The sequence below is a fragment of the Quercus robur genome, chromosome 5, assembly GCF_932294415.1.
Source record: "Quercus robur chromosome 5, dhQueRobu3.1, whole genome shotgun sequence".
Taxonomy (NCBI): Eukaryota; Viridiplantae; Streptophyta; class Magnoliopsida; order Fagales; family Fagaceae; genus Quercus; species Quercus robur.
The window spans coordinates 50,052,776-50,071,678 of NC_065538.1; the positions used below are offsets into that span (position 1 = coordinate 50,052,776).

The 18,903-nt window shown below is 35.1% G+C and overlaps 1 protein-coding gene across 1 annotated transcript; it reads right to left on the minus strand.

Moving 5' to 3' along the window:
* Positions 1 to 3,318: 3,318 nt before the first annotated feature.
* Positions 3,319 to 5,245, minus strand: LOC126726235 (receptor-like protein 51). Its single transcript, XM_050431453.1, has one exon. The coding sequence runs from the start codon at positions 5,149 to 5,151 to the stop codon at positions 3,748 to 3,750; it is 1,404 nt and encodes a 467-aa protein (XP_050287410.1). The 5' UTR covers positions 5,152 to 5,245; the 3' UTR covers positions 3,319 to 3,747.
* Positions 5,246 to 18,903: the final 13,658 nt, after the last annotated feature.

Below are 18,903 nucleotides of genomic sequence, written 5' to 3' on the forward strand. Positions count from 1 at the left end.
AAAGCAATTTGAGAAAAACAAGCTTTCCTATAATCTTTTATGATGCACTTGTGGATGATATTCTAGACATTCACTTCTCCGTGGCTTTTACTCTCATATCTTCTTTGTAGTTATTTTTTTGGCCACGATTATTTCCTCATGTTGATAAATTACAATTATTAGTTCACCAGTCCTCCTCCATGAACTTATTCCTGGTGGGCGAACTTTGAAGCTATTGGAGTAATGATTACTACCATAGGAATAAGTAGAACACACACAAACTGTAGAAATTTTTTTTTTCTTTTTCAAATGAGTTCTTTTTTGCCTACAACTTTTGTGCTTTTGCCACAACATTGACATAAGAAACTATGAACATTTGTTTATCACTTTCACATAGACCTCAATCAACCATGTAATGATTATGACAAAAATAGTGTTAATAGATTTTCTCTTGTAAATTTTTGCCATAAATTATTATTTTTCCCTTTCTATCAACTTTTTTAAGTCATCTTTCTGTGAGGATGGTATATGATTTATTAACATTAGGACAAGATATATGTTTATTGTAAATTAGGTTCAGCTTTCATATTGCTGCTGAGATGCCATTCATGACTGCGCCTATGTGGCGGGGGTCCAAATAGCAAAATGCATAATGCAAAAACAGCTGCCTCTAATTATGGCATTGACACATGAGTACATAAAACAGCTTTGCCATGTTAAAAAGTGTCCAGCACAAGGGTGTTGAGTAGATAGCAATTCATGTCGTACCTTTTAAGTGATGCACTAAGTTATGTACATTCTGTCTAGGAAGATTTATCCACAAGCACATTTGGTCCAGTTGAGGGTTGAGGCAGCATCATGTTAGTTTGTGGAATTTCATTTTGAAATCTTAGTACAATCTAATCACCCTAAGATTTGCTTAGTTTTATGCCAAGTCCTGTAAAATAGCGTGGAAGTTTTTTTTTTTTTTTTTTTTTTTGGGGGGGGGGGGGGGGGGGGGGTGGTATTTAAAGCAATTTGAAATGGTAAAAGTACTTCCCAGATACAAACCAAAAATGCAAGCTTAATTCTGATTGTTGAGTCAGCTAACACAAAAACAATCCCTTGTTGGTGCACCATTTTAGAGCTGAAATTAGAATCTTCTAAGAATATATAGATTGTGTTGTGGTCGAAGGGCTGATGAGAAAATCCCTATCTTCTAATCTCTGTTGTTATTCCAAGCTTTTAGCCATCTCAAACATTCTATCACCAGTAAAGGACAGAAAAGACAAGCAAGAAGAGCATTCAGTTGGATGGACATAATGATGCAGGGAAAAGGTTTACAGGGCCTGGATATATCAGGTTTCCAGTACCTGCTCAAAACAGATGCCACAATGCACAGGCAGTGTAGGATTTGGAGGTGGTGAGAATATTTGAATAGAGGCTGAAACTCAAAGCTATGGAAAACTAGGAAAGAAAAGCAAAGAGGAAATCAAGAAAATGGCAAAGAATAAAAAGAAGACAGTTAAAGAAGCTGGTAGGTTTATGGTTCTAACAATTGATTCATAGGGTCCAGTCAAAATCACTATACATTTCAGATTTTCATCAAGAAAGGAGAGAGAACTTGAATTAACCATTGAATTCATATGGTCCAGTCAAAATCACTATACATTTCAGATTCTCATCAAGAAAGGAGAGAGAACTTGAATTAACCATCTAATAACATTTACATTGAGAACATGGTTAGTTGGGTCAGAGACATCTATTGTCATTCTCCATTTTACAACTCATCAACCATCACCAGCTTGTTCATTGTCTATTCAGGGTCGTACATATATAATTATAATTTGTTTTAATGAGTGTGTGTGACAGAAAATTATCCTCCTATATCACCAATTAAAAAAAAAAGTCATCCTATTTATCACCATCACCTAAAATAATTGCAATTTTCTTGTAATGATTTGTTCACCTATAAAAGGGAAAGGCCATGAATTTTTAGACGGAGAGGAATGAGAGATGAGTAGAGGTAATGGAACAGAAGGTATTTAATTACTTTCTTTGGAATTTTTAAAAAATGATAATAATATTAATAATAAATGGAAGAGGGAAAGGGTTCATTTCAAATCTCTCATTTTTAATTTCTCCAAATTGAAAGTATTTGGAAAAGGAAAGAAGCGATTCCACTAATATTAAAAATTAACAATTAAAAAAAAATGTCAAATTTACCCAATTAATGCCAATTTATATATATTTCTTTAAATTGAACAAAAGATGGATATTATTGTCAATTTATATGATGTCTTATCATTTCCTCTCAATCCCATTTTAATTTTTAAAACATGCAAACAAATGGAAGAGATATCAATTCCCCTCCTCCTACTTAATTTTCAAAATATTCAAAAAGGGTAAGCAATAATCCTTCCCTTTCAATCTCCTTCTCCCTTGTAGCCTCTACATTGTCAAATTTATGAGTAATTTTTAAGTACTTCTGGAGCACAGAGAGTACGAGCACAGAGAATGGTACTCCTTCCTCTCACATTCATGATGTGGTCAACTCATTAAATTCATGGTGAGATCTACCATGAATATAAGAAGAGGGAGTACCATATTTTTGTACTCTGAAAGTACCTAAGAATTTTTCTAAATTTATATGATGTTTGATCATTTCTCCTTAATCTCATTTAAATTTTTAAAGCATCTAAACAAATGGGAGGGATATCTATTCCCCTCCTTTTACTTAATTTTTAAACATACTTAATTTTAAAAGTTAAAGGCTCGTTTGATAGAGTAGTTTGAGTAACATTGTTTGAATTTTTTTGAAATACGTATTGGTAAAAAAATGTGTAAAAATGCATGTAATATTATTTAAAAACTGAAAACATATTACTAAAATGTTCTACCAAACGAGCCCTAAAACATTCAAAAAGGGGAAGGGACAATCATTCCCTTTCTACCCTCTTCTCTCTCTCTCTCTCTCTCTCAACTTCCAAATATACTGGGACGCACACGTAAATTACCTTTTTTTTTTTTTTTGTGCTAATATTAGCAATAAATACCTAGTACAGCTGTACAGGTGAAAGTTCCTAAATTACAAATCTAGAGCCTAAAATATTGTGAATCATTGTTTTAGGCTTGTAGCACACGGGCGCTCATAACAGCCATGAAGACCTCCTCATGGAATTTCCTTTGACTACATAAATATACTGAGGAAAAAAGAAAAAAAAAAAAAAAAACCTGAACACCCTCATTCTATTATCATAGACTTAATCGATACCAACAATATAAATGAAAATCACTGTAATACTAAAGTATGGCTTCACTGTACTAAAGAAAGAGTAAATGGACAACAAACCAACACAATTTAAGCTCATAAGGATGAATTGAGTAGCTGACTAATATATAAGTGTGAAAAGGTAAATGCGTGTAGCTCAAGAAAAAAGTACATACTCAGGAATAAAACACCAACGACTTTCCCCTCTATGGCACATTAATAATGCAACCAAGTGAATACACCTATCAGACAAATTGAAACCCCACTACTCTTTTTCCCCCATCAAATGATCACATCAGCAAAAAAAATAACACACCAATTCAATGATTGCTCTCTCCTTTTTTTTGTTTTTTGTTTTTTTTACCGTTGCACCTACTCTTCTTCATCATTAAAGTGTATATAATAAATGAATCAAACTCATCTCTAACAACCAATATTTCCCTAATCTAATAAGTAACCAAAAAATAAAATTATAAAAAATAAAAGCAAAAAAGCAAAAAATGGTTCTTCTCCTTTCTTTAACGACACCATTTTGAGAGAAGAACTAGGAAAACAATAAGAAAGACTATAGAAGAAAGCCCAATTGCCACACCAAGAACAACCTTACTTGGTCCATGATGATGCTCCTTCTTGTTACTTGAATCACTCCCATCACTCTCATCATAATCCGAATCACTGCTACTTTCATCTGCTGAAGAATCCGCCTTAGAGGCCGGTGGTGACATAGGCAACCCATGCTTATCACAAGGCGCAATCCCAAGCTTCAACTTTGATGACAGAACCGAATGGTTATAGCACAAGTTAGTGTTCCCACCAACCTTAAACACAGCCAACCTCTTAATGAAACTCCCGTTGAAAGGCATTACCCCTTGAAACTCGTTGTTTGCTAGATTCAAGTACTTCAAGCTCTTCAACTCAGAGAGAAACCTCGGAATAGTCCCATTGAACTGGTTTGAGCTCAGATCAACATGAACCAAACCTGGTATAGCTGACATCGAGTCTGGGATCGAACCTGACAACGAGTTGGATGCTAAAGACACGTTCTTCAGCGAAATCAGGTCCCCAAACGAAGTGGGTATTTCACCATCAAGCGCATTCGATGAAAGATTTAAAGACTCGAGGTTTTCAAGTAGTGTAACCGAAGTGGGTATCTTTCCTCTGAGCTTATTAGCTGAAAGATCGATGTGGGTAAAGTTCAGATTCAAGTGTTTTGGAATGTAACCGGTGAGATTGGCGTGTGAGATGGTAATGGAAGTGAGTTTCTTCATGTTGCCGAGAATGACAAAAGGGCCAGAGGCACTGATGATAGTGGAAGAGATAGTGAGGTCAGTGAGGTTTTGGAGGCGAGAGAGCCAGACACCAGTGAGTCTTTTGAGGGACTTGATGCAAGTGAAGGAGTGGAGAGAGGAAGAAAGGTCAGAGGGAAAGCGAATGGGGGAGATGGGACAGTTGAGGAAGGAGAGAGAGTGAAGAGAAGAGAGAGATTTGAGGGCAGTGAAGGAGAGAGCTACATCGTCTGAGGAACAGTTTGAGAGAGTGAGAGAGAGGAGGTGACGAAAAGGTTTGGAAGAGTCACAAAGTAAAGTGGCATTGTTTTTGGGTTGGCAAGGGTCTTTGGAAGTTGGGATGTTGAGGGATTGTAAGGCTCTCAGTTGTTTTGGGTCTAGAGTGGAGGAAGAAGAGGAAGAGGGTGATGAAGGTGAAGGTGAAGAAGGTGTGGTTGGAGTTGGAGAAGATTCAGGGGAGGGTATGGTTGGAGTTGGAGAAGATTTGGGTGAGGGTGTAGGTGGGAGAGAGATAGGTGGAGAGTGAGTTTTGGTGGTGGTGTTGGTGGCGGCGGCGGCGGCGTTGGAGAAGAGGAGGAGGAGAGTGAAGAAGAATGGTAAAGGAAATGGTTGTGGTAGTGGTGATGAAGGTGACATTGTTGTTTGTGTCAGGGAGAGAGAGAGAGTGAGCTGAGTTAGGCTTAGGAGAATGTGAGGGATTTAAGCATGTACTGATGTTTGTGTTGGGAAAGTAGGAAGATTAGCTTTTTTAGTTTTGTGTGACAGTTGTGACTGTACTTTTCTACCCTTGGATTTCCATATATTTACTGTAAAGCTCTCTCCTTTCCTTTCCTGTTCCAATTTTTTATATTGCCACTTGCCACGTTATTTTTTTGGTTTTCCACTTTTCTCTTTCTCTTTATGTTTTTTTTTTTTTTTCTTTTTCTTTTTTGTGAAACAGGTAAGAAATTTTATTTAAAGCAAATCAAATTGAAAGACATCCTCTAAATCACGTGATAGATCTTCTAACCACACATCCAAATCTGCAGATACAATTGCTCTATGAATAAGGAAATGAGCAAGCTTATTGCTCTCCCTCTTAACATGATAAAAACTACAATTAAAATGAGATACCAAACGATGAATATCAGTAATTATATTCCCAAACAAAGTCCTTGAAGGCTTGGTAGCACCAAGAGCTTGGATAACCCTCAAAGAATCACCCTTCACCTCCACGGATTATAGACATAGCTCCTGTGCAATTACTACTGCTCTTCTAGCAGCTAAAGCTTCCACCATGTTCACAGAACCCAGAAGCACTCAACGTACCAATGATCATCCCCCCCGAGTCCTTGATAACCACCCCAAGACCAGCACAAGCCTGCTCTTTAAACAAAGCTCCATCAAAATTAACTTTGAACAAACCAGAGGCAGGTGGCTTCCACTGAGTATCCCCACTTCAAATAGCCATCTGAGGGATTTTTTTATGCACATCATGAAACTCCTTTAGCAACGCAGAAGCCTGATGACACAAATACTCCACACAACCATGGCAAAGAGCTTCATTGACTTGGAAGAAAACTCCCCACATAGAAAATGAAAAACATCTTCAAATGTGGAAAACTTCTTTGAACGCAGAGAAGAAAAACACTGGTCAGACATCCAAATGGCCTTAGCCGAATCGCACAGCCACAGAGCATGGACACTATCTTTAGTTAAGTCACGACACTGCTCACAGAGGCTATTAGTCACCACGTGCCGTTTGAACAAACTCAGCTTAGTAGGCAGCGCCTCTCAGACAGCTCTCCATAAGAAATGTCGAACTTTCTGAGGCACCCGAAGCTTCCAGATGCCATGCCACAACCCTTTACCCAACTCCACATACGAAGGACTAGGCAAGTTCTATCTACTGAGCTCCACAAACAGTCTATACGCACTCCAAACCGAGTAAATATCATCAGAAGACAAAGGCCAGACCAGCGTATCCAAATCGACAAATTGATTAATTGGTATGCCTTTGATAACTTCGGCCTCTCAAGGATAAAAATATAAGTCAATAAGCTCTTCATTCCATCTCTTGGACTTGGGCAGAAATAGATCACTAACTACCTGAAGGGACTGATCCCATTGCAGAGATACAACACATCCACCCCCTGCTGAAGGCAGCCAACGATGCTGCCAAATTGAAATATCTTTCCTATCACCCACCCTCCACCTAGCTCCCTTTAAAACCCCTTCTCTAGCTTGCAAAATACTACACCAAGTGTAGGAACACCTCGATGATTCCTTAGCATCAAAGATAAAACTGGACTGAAAATATTTAGCCCGAAAAACCTTATACACCAAGGAATTTCTATCATGAAACAAACGCCATACTTGTTTTCCCAACATAGCATCATTAAACATCCTAAGATCCCGAAATCTCATTCCTCCTACAGATTTAGAGGAACAAAGAGTCTCCCATCGAACCAAATGAATTTTCCTAGAATTTTCAGAACAATCCCACCAAAACTTCCTGATCATAGGTTCAATATCTTTGAGCAAACCAATAGGAAGACAAAAGACACTTATAGAATAAGTAGGGATGGATTGAACCACTGCCTTGATCATAATTTCCTTACCGGCCTGAGAAAGTAATTTCTCCTTCCATCCTTGCATACGATACCAAATCCTCTCCTTGATGTGATTGAAGCAAACTTTTTTCTAACGTCCAACAAAGGATGGAAGCCCTAAATATTTCTCATAATTCTTGATAGCAGGCACCCCTAACATAACCTTTAAGTCTTCCTGAACCTCCTCAGAAGTATTCCTACTAAAGAAAGCGGTCTAATCAAAATTGACTTGTTGCCTTGAGGCAGCTTCATACCAAGCCAAAATGTTCTGAATTTTAGCACAATCTAAAGGTGTTGCTCTTCAAAATAACAAGCAATCATTTGCAAAGAAAAGATGAGAAATTTTTGGCCTAGCTCTACAAATAGAATACCCTCGAATATCACCATCACAAGCAGCTTTAGAAAGAAGAGTGTTCAAACCTTCCGCACAAAATAAGAATAAAAAAGGAGAAAGAGGATCCCCTTGTCTTAAACCCCTTGAAGGACGAATCAGACCCTGAGGCTCACCATTCACTAGAATTGAGTACGAGACTGTAGTCACACATTGCATAATCAAGGCAACCCACAATTCATTGAAACCCATCTTTAAGAGGATCTTCTCCAGAAAAATCCATTCAACTCTATCATAAGCCTTACTCATATTAAGTTTTAAGGCCATGAAACCTGTCTTGCCCGAACATTGAGTTTTCATATGATGCAAAGTCTCAAAGGCAATCAATATATTGTCAGTAATAACTCTATCAACAATAAAAGCACTCTGGGCTTCTGAAATAATAGAGTTCAAGATAGGTTTCAGTTTATTTGCAATAACTTTACTCAATATTTTATAAATAACATTACAAAGACTGATAAGCCTAAATTGAGCAACAGTTTCAGGGTTATTTACCTTAGGAATCAAAGTAATGAAAGTGTGATTAATGGACTTAAGAAAAGTACCATAATTAAGGCAAGAGAGTATCGCATCAGAGATCTCCATTCCAATATCGAGCCAAAATTTCTGATAAAAAATGGGAGGCATCCCATTCGGACCTAGGGCCTTTAGGAGGGCCATCTGTTTAATTGCAACATCCACCTCCTTACACAAATAGGGCATAGTTAGGGCAGCATTCATAGAATCATCAACAACGGATTGAACCCCTGCTAAAATTCTCTCCAAATTTGTTGGGTTGGAAGAAGTAAAAAGCCAAGCATAGAAATCAACAAAAAGGTCAGCCACTACCTTTTCATCCGTAACCCATGCACCATCCCCATCCCAAACCCCCTTGATAAAATTACTTCTCTTACGTTGTGTAGCCACCCCATTAAATTTTTTTTGTATCTCTATCCCCCTCTACCAACCATAAGGCTCTTGACCGTTGAAACCACATACGATTCTCTTTATCAAGCAAAACATTAAGCTCTCGTTTTAATTGAACCACCATATCATGAGAACCACCCTTTGCCGAACCTCCTAAGCCTTTTTAACAACATCACTACAACCTCGATCAGCCAACCACATCTCCTTAAAGTGAAAAGGTTTACATTTCCACCTAATAGACTCACCATTTGGATCAAAGAAGAGAAGTATTGGTCGATGATCAGAAGCAATACAGTGAAGATACCTAACAGTAGCTGCAGGAAATTTAGCCATCCAATCATAATTAGCAACACCCCTATCCAATCTCTCCCAAACTACATGCCCATGTCTATTGCCTTGCCATGTAAAATCAAGACCAGTAAATCCAAGATCAACAAAACCACAAGTATCCAAGACATCCCTAAAAGCCTGCATCTGTTCATGAGGGCGCACTTGACCCCCACGCTTTTCTTTAGTAAAAATAATGTCATTAAAATCTCCCATGCATAACCAAGGTAAATGTGGCTTTGAATTCAGCATGCGAAGCATATTCCAAGCCTCATCCCTTGCATTTGTATCCAGCTCGCCATAAAAACCTGTAAATCTCCAAACATCATTAGTACCACCATTAACCAAAGCATCAATATGAAATTTAGAAAAGCTATCAACCTAAACTGAGACCCCTTATCTCCACAGAAGCGCCAACCCGCCCCCTCTATCCTTACTTCTCGATTGCTTTTAAATAACGCTTATAACCTTTCTAAAATATTTTTACAACATATTTAAACGAAAAATTATTACTAATTAATAAAAAAAAGTAATATTAATAATTAGTATAAAAAAATAATAATAACTAGAGTTTATTATAAAATTATTGTGAAAAAGTTAGTTATGTGCTTTATTTATTTATTATTTATTAATCAAAGTATTGAAATTTAGAGCCTAACTTGATTCAATTGACAAATTAATGGTTTTTATGGTTTTTTGAGCAAGTTAACAGGAACTAAAAACCATAAATATGTCTTCAGTTGACTTTTTTTCCCTTTTTTTTTGGTCGAGAAAGCAGTTAACTAATTAGGTACGCATTACTCCACTCGTCTCACATTAAGTGAAACATTTGACTTTTAATAAGACTTTTATTTGTTTTATTTTTTTGATATGCTTTTTATTTATTTATTTATTTATATTTAATTTAAAAGAGAAGATTATGATTATGATTATATATAAATATATATATATATATATATATATATATATATTGTAGTGGGGTGAGTTTTGAGCAAATATCGGGCCTTATTATAATAAGATAAGTACTGGGTCCAATTTAAGTATCGACTCAAACGATGGAGATAAATTCAGTATTGACTAGCCCATTTTTATAATGAACACAAGACCTCTAATCATTGATTAGGCCTAACACCCTTCCAGGCCACACACCGAAGTCATGTCTAAGGCGTGTCTGAGCTACCAAGATAAATCTCAAAGAAGCTAAACTTTTCTAAGGTAGCTTTCTGAAAGTTCTTGATGATTCCACAACCACCTCTGCATTAATGAAGGTCACTTGTCTGGCACTATCGTATTTAATGTAGAAGGACAAGCCTAAACACTACAAAAAAACGGGGCTATCCCAGCGTTTTGAAAACCACTGGGATAGCCCTAGAAAGCGTTGAGATAGGGTCAAAATTCCTATACCGCCGTTTTTTTTTCCATGCGCTTCAAACCGCCGCAGTTTGAATGTCGGTATAGGGTTGCTGGACCTGTACCAGCGCTTTTCAAAAGCGCTGGGATAGGTCCCGGCTCTTTCCAGACCTTGTTCTGGCGTTTTTACTTGTGTCGAGACAGCCTTTACGAAAATGTGAATATAACATATACCAACGTTGGAATAGGTACTACCTATGCCAGCGCTTTCAAAAGCACTGGTATAGGTCTTGAATGGATAAAATTTAAAAGGCCTATACCAGCGCTTTTGAAAGTGCTGGCATAGGCAGTACCTATTCCAGCGCTCTCAAAAGCACTGGTATAGGTCTTGAATGGATAAAATTTAAAAGGCCTATACCAGCGCTTTTGAAAGCGTCGGGATAGGTCTTTTTTTTTTTTTTTTTTTTTTTTAATTTTAATTTTTTTTAGCACTTGTAATGTACCTACAATACATATTTTCTAATACCTATTTTATAGCAACTGTAATGAACCACAGAAAATTTCACAAGGTAATCATTATGAAAAATAAAGCCTGCACCTAAAGGTATATCTATTATCATGTGCTTAGATAGGTCATATGCATTAACCACTGGTGCCTAACTAAACCAAGAATCACAAAAAGTCCAATCACACAACCAGCCACCAAGCTAGTTTTGCATTAAATAATTTATGAAGGCAAATTAGCCAATGAGCCTAGGTGTAGAGTTGTTCACCCACCAACCATCACATTCTACCATTGACAAAATTTCACCAACCCGACTGACAACAGCAGTTACCAACAATGTTGACATGGTGGTTGGTAGGATTTTTGCCAAAACCCCCAGGCATTTTGTCTCACAATGAGTGAATCCTTTTGGGGGGTAAGGGAAAAAAGAAAGAAGATGAAAACAACACAAAAACAAACATAGACAAACAAATCTAACAATGACATAGATGCCTATGTGCTGTTTATAACATCACAGAGACCTGAAGATAGATCCCCAGAGGGCATCAAGGTTGAATTAATAATAAACATAAATACATAATTAGCAATATAATTCTTCTCACTTCCTATTGCAGCTCACTTAACAATGCCTTAATCCCAACATGATGCCAGCTACATAATTCTTTTCACCATAGGTCACAATAAGAATTCACTACTCAGTCTCATTAGATCAAAATATGGATGGTAAGCTACCTGTAAGAACTTGCACCAATGATCAACCAATGGCCACTGCTTTTCGGCAAATAGTAATTGCCACATTCCAATAACTATATCCAATGTTACAGATTTCTGACCTTGAAATACTAAGAAAAATCAGCTACCTGCATATGTAACCAGAATTTGGGTGACAATGACATTGTATAAAAAAAACACATACATAATTGAATTTTTAGGTGTTAAATATAATTTTTAGTAAAGTATATAAAATGTAGCGCAGAGCTGTAGGAAAAATCTGTTTGTAATCATGCGTGCACATGTTGTGTTCATGCATACACACATGCATCCCCATGCTTTTGAATGAATAGCCTTTTAAGCTAAATGAAATTTCACACCCATCAGGGATCATATCCACCTAGACAGCCATAACACTTCGCAAAAAATTCAGCAAGTGGCTCGTTGTCTCTTTGCTATGTTTCAATTGGCTCAGTAATGTGAGCACATCTCTCCATATTGTAAAATTTTTGGAAATTATCATCCATAGGGAACTGGAAAAATGCATTTAGCTTCGCCATCTTTGCCTATCAAAAATTCGCCTATCCATGTTTATTCCAACAAAAAAGGGTAAGGAAACATTGTATAAATGAAACTTAAAACATCTAAATCCCCCGTCACTATTCTAGGGATAATAGTAATAAAAGCTTTAAGAGGCACCTATCCATCAAAGATTCAGTCATTTAGCGTAGTTGTCAAAAGCTCCGATTCCTGCTATATACATGCAGTAGTGACTTTGTGATGGTATTATGCACATACAAGGACGCTATATATCTCAGCACAACAGGACAATAATAAAATCCAAAAGAATAGGTCACTATATAATTTAAGAACTAATGCAAAAAACCGTACATCCCTGGTTCAAGTTTTAGCACCTCAATCTAAGCTATCTTCCCAATAAAATTCAAATTCTATGAGCAGCCAGTGTCACACCATGAAATGAACACATGTATCAAACATACTTTGACAACTTCAATCATTCTTTCTCAAACTGTTTTTCAGTTTCATGAATAAGTCAAAATTTATTGTTTTGGATATTCTATAATAATGTTACATCCACATCTTGTATGCCCTCAAGAAGAAATCAATTCCTACTATTTTGGTAATTTTTAGGTTTTGGGGGTATTTTGGTCATTTGATAATTAGCAAATCCCTATAGGTGATTTTTATAAGTTTTAGGGGTATTTTGGTCATTTTTAAGGTTTCAGGGATATTTTGGTCAATATTTTGGGTTTTGGGGGATATTTTAGTTATTTTTAGGTTTCGGGGGCATTTTGGTCAATTTTTTGGGTTTTGGGGTTATTTTAGTCATTTTTAGATTTCGAGGGTATTTTCGTCATTTTTGGGGATATTTTAGTAATTTTTAGGTTTTTGGGGTATTTTTGTAATTTTTAGGTTCGGGGGTGTTTTGGTCATTTTTTGGGTTTCAGAGGTATTTTGGTTATTTTATGGTTTTGGGGTATTTTGGTCATTTCTTAGGTGACCTATCCCAGCACTTTAGGTGACCTATCCCAGCGCTTTTAGAGCGCTGGAATAGCACTGGGATAGGCCTCTCTCCATAAGGGAACGAAGATACCTGTCCTAGCGCTTTTAAAACCGCTATGACAGGCCCCTCCATTCCCTTATGGAGAAAGAGCTATCTCAGCGCTTCCAAAAGCGCTGGGATAGGCCTCTTTTCATAAGGGAATGGAGAGACTTGTCCCAGCGCTTTTAAAAGTGCTGGGATAGGCCCCTCCATTCCCTTATGGAGAAAGAGCTATCCTAGCGCTTTTGGAAGCGCTGGGACAGGCCTCTTTTCATAAGGGGACGGAGAGACCTATCCCAGCGCTTTTAAAAACACTAGGACAGGCCCCTCTATTCTCTTATGGAGAAAGAGCTATCCCAGCGCTTTTGGAAGCGCTGGGATAGGGCTCTTTTCATAAGGGGACGGAGAGACCTATCCCAGTGATAAAGGAAATCAGTAACCCTATCCTAGCACTTTTGGGCTTCCTATACCAGCATTTTTGAAAAATGCTGCTATAGGCCTCCTATGGCAGCGCTTTGTAAAGCGCTGGTATAGGCTTATCTATTACGGCGGTTTGTAAAAATGTCGGGAAAAAAATGCTGGGATAGAACAATTTTTTTGTAGTGAAATAGTAAGAAAGGCCCAAGAAGTCTCCGTTCATGATGAAAAACCAAGAAAGAAGAGCCTGATAAGACTATAAATTATTTAGGTGGATGCTTGAACAATAAGGAAGATCCCAGAAGTCTTCGTTCATAATGAAAAACCAAAAAAGAAGAGCCTAATAAGACCAAAAGTTATCCAAGTGGACCAAGATAAAATACGAAGAAAAAGAAGAAGATGGCTCATATAAAAGAGAAGAAAGAAGGAAAAATAACACAAAATATAGGAAGAGAGAAATAGTAAGAAAAACACTTAAGAAAGATCCATGTAACATATTTCACTAGAATTGATAAATAGATCCTGATAATTTACATGTTCTTGTCCAAATTTCTCATTATGGATCAATATCAACCCATAACATAAATTAATTGTACCACATGTTTTGCTTAGTATCTTAAACCACAGAATTAAGGAACATGTTCCTCTCTCTCTCTCTCTCTCTCTCTATATATATATATATTAAACTTGAAAAGAAAAGTATATCACTTATATTTATTGAATTCAAAATCATATGGACAATAAATCTAAAATTGCTAAGCTAACATATCCTTTCCATAATTTGATCCTAGTCAAATAGTTTAAATTGGTATTTTTGTTTTTAAATTTTTTTATAGAGTTTCAATTTATAATGTCTGCTCTTAATAATTTTATTCTTTATCATTAATCCAAGACACCAATCGGTCTTAGGTGTAGACAAGGATTGAATCCTAAATCTCTTATTCAACCACCAGAGACTTTACATGTAGATTAAATCTTTAGAATGAAGTTTTTGTGTACTATGAACTAAGTATTAAAAATGATGAAAGCAAGAAAAAATATAAAAAATGAGTATATGCAATTTAGCTTGGTATTATTTTGCAATATCAACTAATTTTTTGTTCTAATTTACTAATTGATATGGAATTAAATAATTGCGGCATAAAATGGTACTTTGAATCAAAACTCATGTTTTTGTCAACACGTCTAATACAAAGTAAAATACTCCCTTCTCAAAAAAAAAAAAAAAAAAAAAAAAAAAAGGTTAAAACACTTGTCTCTTTTACAAAACTGTCATACTCACAATATTTTCACAACAAATCTAAGTAATAAGTGGTTATTGGTTCTAATTTGAACACACCACTAAAAAAACTTTTTTTACCCATTAATAACAGTCAATAATAACCTGTCATTTAATATTTTTCCTCTCCACTCCTCCACTATCTATGATCTATCTATTAAAAAAGAGTTATGTTTATAACATTTTCACAAAAAATCTTAATACTTTTTAGTGGTAGGTTCAAATTAGCCTATTACATGAACCACAAAATACTCAATTTAGTTAAGTATTCATTATAATTTAAAGGAAAAAAAAATCATACCATATTCTGAAAAAATAATAGTATTGTATTCTTTCCACTCGCATCATTAAAATACACAGGAATGACCAAAACTAATAGGGTTGCTCTTTTACGAAGTTGTTTGGTTCAAATGGGTTGTTTGGTTCAAATGGATTGTTTGGAATTCCTTGAAGCTGCCAACCAAAAACTCACTTCATAGATGTTATAGAGTTTGCTTTGCATAAACTAAAAACTCTAGACTTTGACATCTTTTATGTTGCGTAGATATCATAGGATAAAGTATTTTTGGTGAATTCCTGGATCTCCTCAACTTTGACAAATTTGTCCTTCGGAGGCTGCGTGGATGCTAGAATACATCAATTTAATTTGTGCAAGTTTTCATTTAGTTTGTTTTGTTAGTGTGTCTTTGAAACCTAGCTCTTGCTATTGTTGCAAAAGAGAATTAAAGAGGATGTTATTTCTTGATTTGAAGAATGTACCTCTTTTCTTTTTCCAATTATATAATGTAGTACGTAATCTTTAATCAATAAAATCTACTACTGATTTCTCTCTCTCTCTCTCTCTCTCTCTCTCTCTCTCTCTTTTTAAAGGTTTGAGTTTAAGAAAATTCTTTTAATTTAGAGCAAAACTATGTTCTGTAACTATTTTCCTAATTAAGGTCACTTAAGACTCAAGAGCTTAAAAATACCTAGTGAGGAAAGGGTATTACGAAATTTATTCTCAGCCCATGGTGTTTGCCAACGACATGTGTCTTTGTTTTTTGAATTTGATGACCTGTGTCAGTAATTCAGTATTAAACAATAACCCCATTAAAATTAAGGAGAGAAGTATTAAACAATAATAACAATCGGCTAAACAAATTATGTTAATGTTAATTAAAGGTTTAAGAGGGTACAATATTATAAGGGACAATACAACAAGAATTTCTAAGTTTAAACCCTTAATACAGATCATAGATGTTGGTACGTATATCTATGTTGGTATATGATACAATACAATATAGCCGTTCTTTATAGGCTTTCTTTTATAAACTCGAATATATATATATATATATATATATATATATATATATATATATATATATATATATATGCTACTTTCCAGCTCTTTCTTTCCTTGGCTCCTCTTTTTATTATTTCTTTTGGGACCGACCATTGATGACTGTAGGGATTAACACTTTTTTTCCCCTTCTTTTAAACATCTGGGCGCTGCGTCTTTTGGCAACTCTACAAATATAGAAGATATATAGGTTTAACTAAGAGCATTTTTATTTTTATTTTTTTAATGTACTTGTTTCAACTTTTTTTACTTGAGAGAGAGGAGTTGGATATTTTATTCCAATAAATTCTTTTGCTAATGAACAGTAACACCCTAGACAAAGAGAGGTAATGTTCATTAGCAAAACACTTTTTGAACTTTAGAAAGACGGTTGATTTAGTGTGCGTTTGGTTTGCGCGTCCACGTTGGGTGTTTTCAGCTTTTTTTTTTTAGCCGCATAATTTGACTTTTCAACCACTTTTAAGCCACACAAGTGGGTTTCATGTACTGTTCACGGGACCCACAAACTTCACTTTTCAGTAATTTTTTCATTAAAAATGGGTCCCACAGTACTATTTACACATTTAAAAATTATTTTGCTACAGTGTTTTCAGTTTTCAGCTGTATCCAAATGGATCCTAGTGTAGATAACTCAATATTGGTTTACTTTAGCAAAATACAACTTCATGAAGTTGTATTTTTAAGTTTTACTTCCTAAAATAGAGAGGATTTTGGTTTTAACTCATCTAGTGGAGATACTCAAGATATGTCTAAACTAATGCTAAATGGGAAGATAACTCAATATTGGTTTACTTAATTTTATTTGGAATACTAGATAAGTTTGAGTTCTGATAACACCTTAAAATGTATACTTGTTATATATTTATGTGGACGTTATCTCTTTTTTACTATGCTTAATTTGTATAATTAAGCCATGATTTGCATTAGTCCCTATTATTTATCTTTATATAATTTCTTGAATAAGATGTCATTCATTGTTTGTAATTTTCTACTTTCAGGAAATCATGTGAGAAAGATGAGTTTACAGGAATTTGTGAGAGAATGAAGGCCAAACTAGAATTAAAGTGGAGCTAAAGGACTGTGCTTAAATGTCTAAGGAGGTACAGTTGGAGTGCTTGGATCGTCTATCATGATTGGAAGCTTCAAATAAGGAAAGAAATCAAAGAGGCAGAATCTGAAAAGGAAATATCTGATTTGAGTAATGATCAGTATTTTGGGCGTATCTCTCTCCTCAAAAATCCAATTGACACAAGGCCATATGGGTTGGAACCATGACTTAAATATCTACAACTTTCCAGTTTTGAGTTTTTCAAAATTCTCAATTTTTGAAGGCCGAAATAAACTCACAATTTATTGCTGTAAACCTAGACGGAAATTAAAAATAGTAAAAGTTTTATTTTCTTTGGACACTTAGACATTAGGGTTTGGAAGGGAGGCTGTGTAGAATGAATTTGGCATATAAAACCTTGTATTTTCCTTTCTCTAATGGCATCCTAAACTCTTTGCTAGGGCTAGGGGTTATGTTTCTTCTATACGGTATGAATATTCAATGTGATTCTTTCTAGGATTTTATTAACAACATATTTGATTGTTCAATTAGATTTCTTTTGATGGATTAGTTCTTCCATGCTTTCAATAAGTTCAATCATGTTTTTCTTATTGTTTAGATGAATTTCTAATAGTTTCAAATAGAAATCAGGTTTTAAAGTGAATGAGTTTTTTCTGAAAACTTTTCTAACCACATTATTAATCTAGGTTATCATGCGTTCTTGAATTGTCCCAGTTCAACTGAATCATAAGTATTTAATTGTAAAAGAACAATCAATTATAAAATATATAATTTCTTAGTTCACTAAGAATTTCATATCGATATAGGGAAATACTCCGATGCCCTAGTATTTATATTATTGAATTAAATCTGTTTTTATTATTATTCTTATTAACAATCACATAGCAAAAGTACTTTTCTTCTTCACCCAAATTGTTGTTTAATTACATTGTCTTTAAATTTACCCCGTTCCTTGTGGTTCAACCTCGGTACACCGAGAATTATATTACTACGATCTCATACACTTGGAAGTGAGTAAGCAAGTTCGTCATCAAGTTAGATTACTACTTCTTTTTATTTTTTTATGGGATGAAGTTAGATTAGTTATTCAAACTTGATTCGTTTTCTTGTAGAACAAACCTCGAACTACATCGGCACCTAAACATATAGATATAATTAGCCACAATTTTCTTTATTTTTTAACTTTTATTTTTGTAACTAAAATTAGTAAATTAAATAGGAAAAAATTAAAACGGAAAAGGGAAAGAAATAATATTTTCCAATCCTAGAGTTTAAGCATTTTAAAGTTAAGAAAATATAAACATTAATGAGATCAATCCAAAATATTTCTTTTTTTATGAAACTTATGAGAGAGATAGAGAGAGAGCCCAAACATTTCAAATGGTTTTGGCATAACCCATGCGAGTGGATGGAGTCATGTTTATTGCCTCTCAAGATAGAGTTTGAAAAAAAATGCATCATTGTGTTGATGATTTGATAGAAAGTACATCATCTATATCTATATTATATCTAAAAGCTGAAGCGTAGTATTTATTGTTGCTACGCTCTAGTTAAGCCATGTCAGCTCCATGTTATCATTTATTTTATTTCTTTCATTTTTATTTTTTGTTTTATTGATTTACATTTATTGAGCATCTCCTTAGATTTAGGTATTACTCTATCTCCAACTCTACTGTGTGTCTCTTTATTAGCCTAAACTCTTCAAATGCCGCTATTAAATGGAATTTTGACAGTCACTGACAAATTGCAACCTCTTCACCTCTCATTTCTTTCTTTTATAAATTATTAGTTGTTCTCTCTCCACAAATTGATCGGTATGGCCTTCAATGGGATAGTTTCTTGAGTGTTTTAACCGTTCTTTCTGTCATGACTCAAGTATGTCTGCCAAAACCCAATCAAATGAGTACAAGAGATAGAGAATGACTCTAGAGCTTGCAGA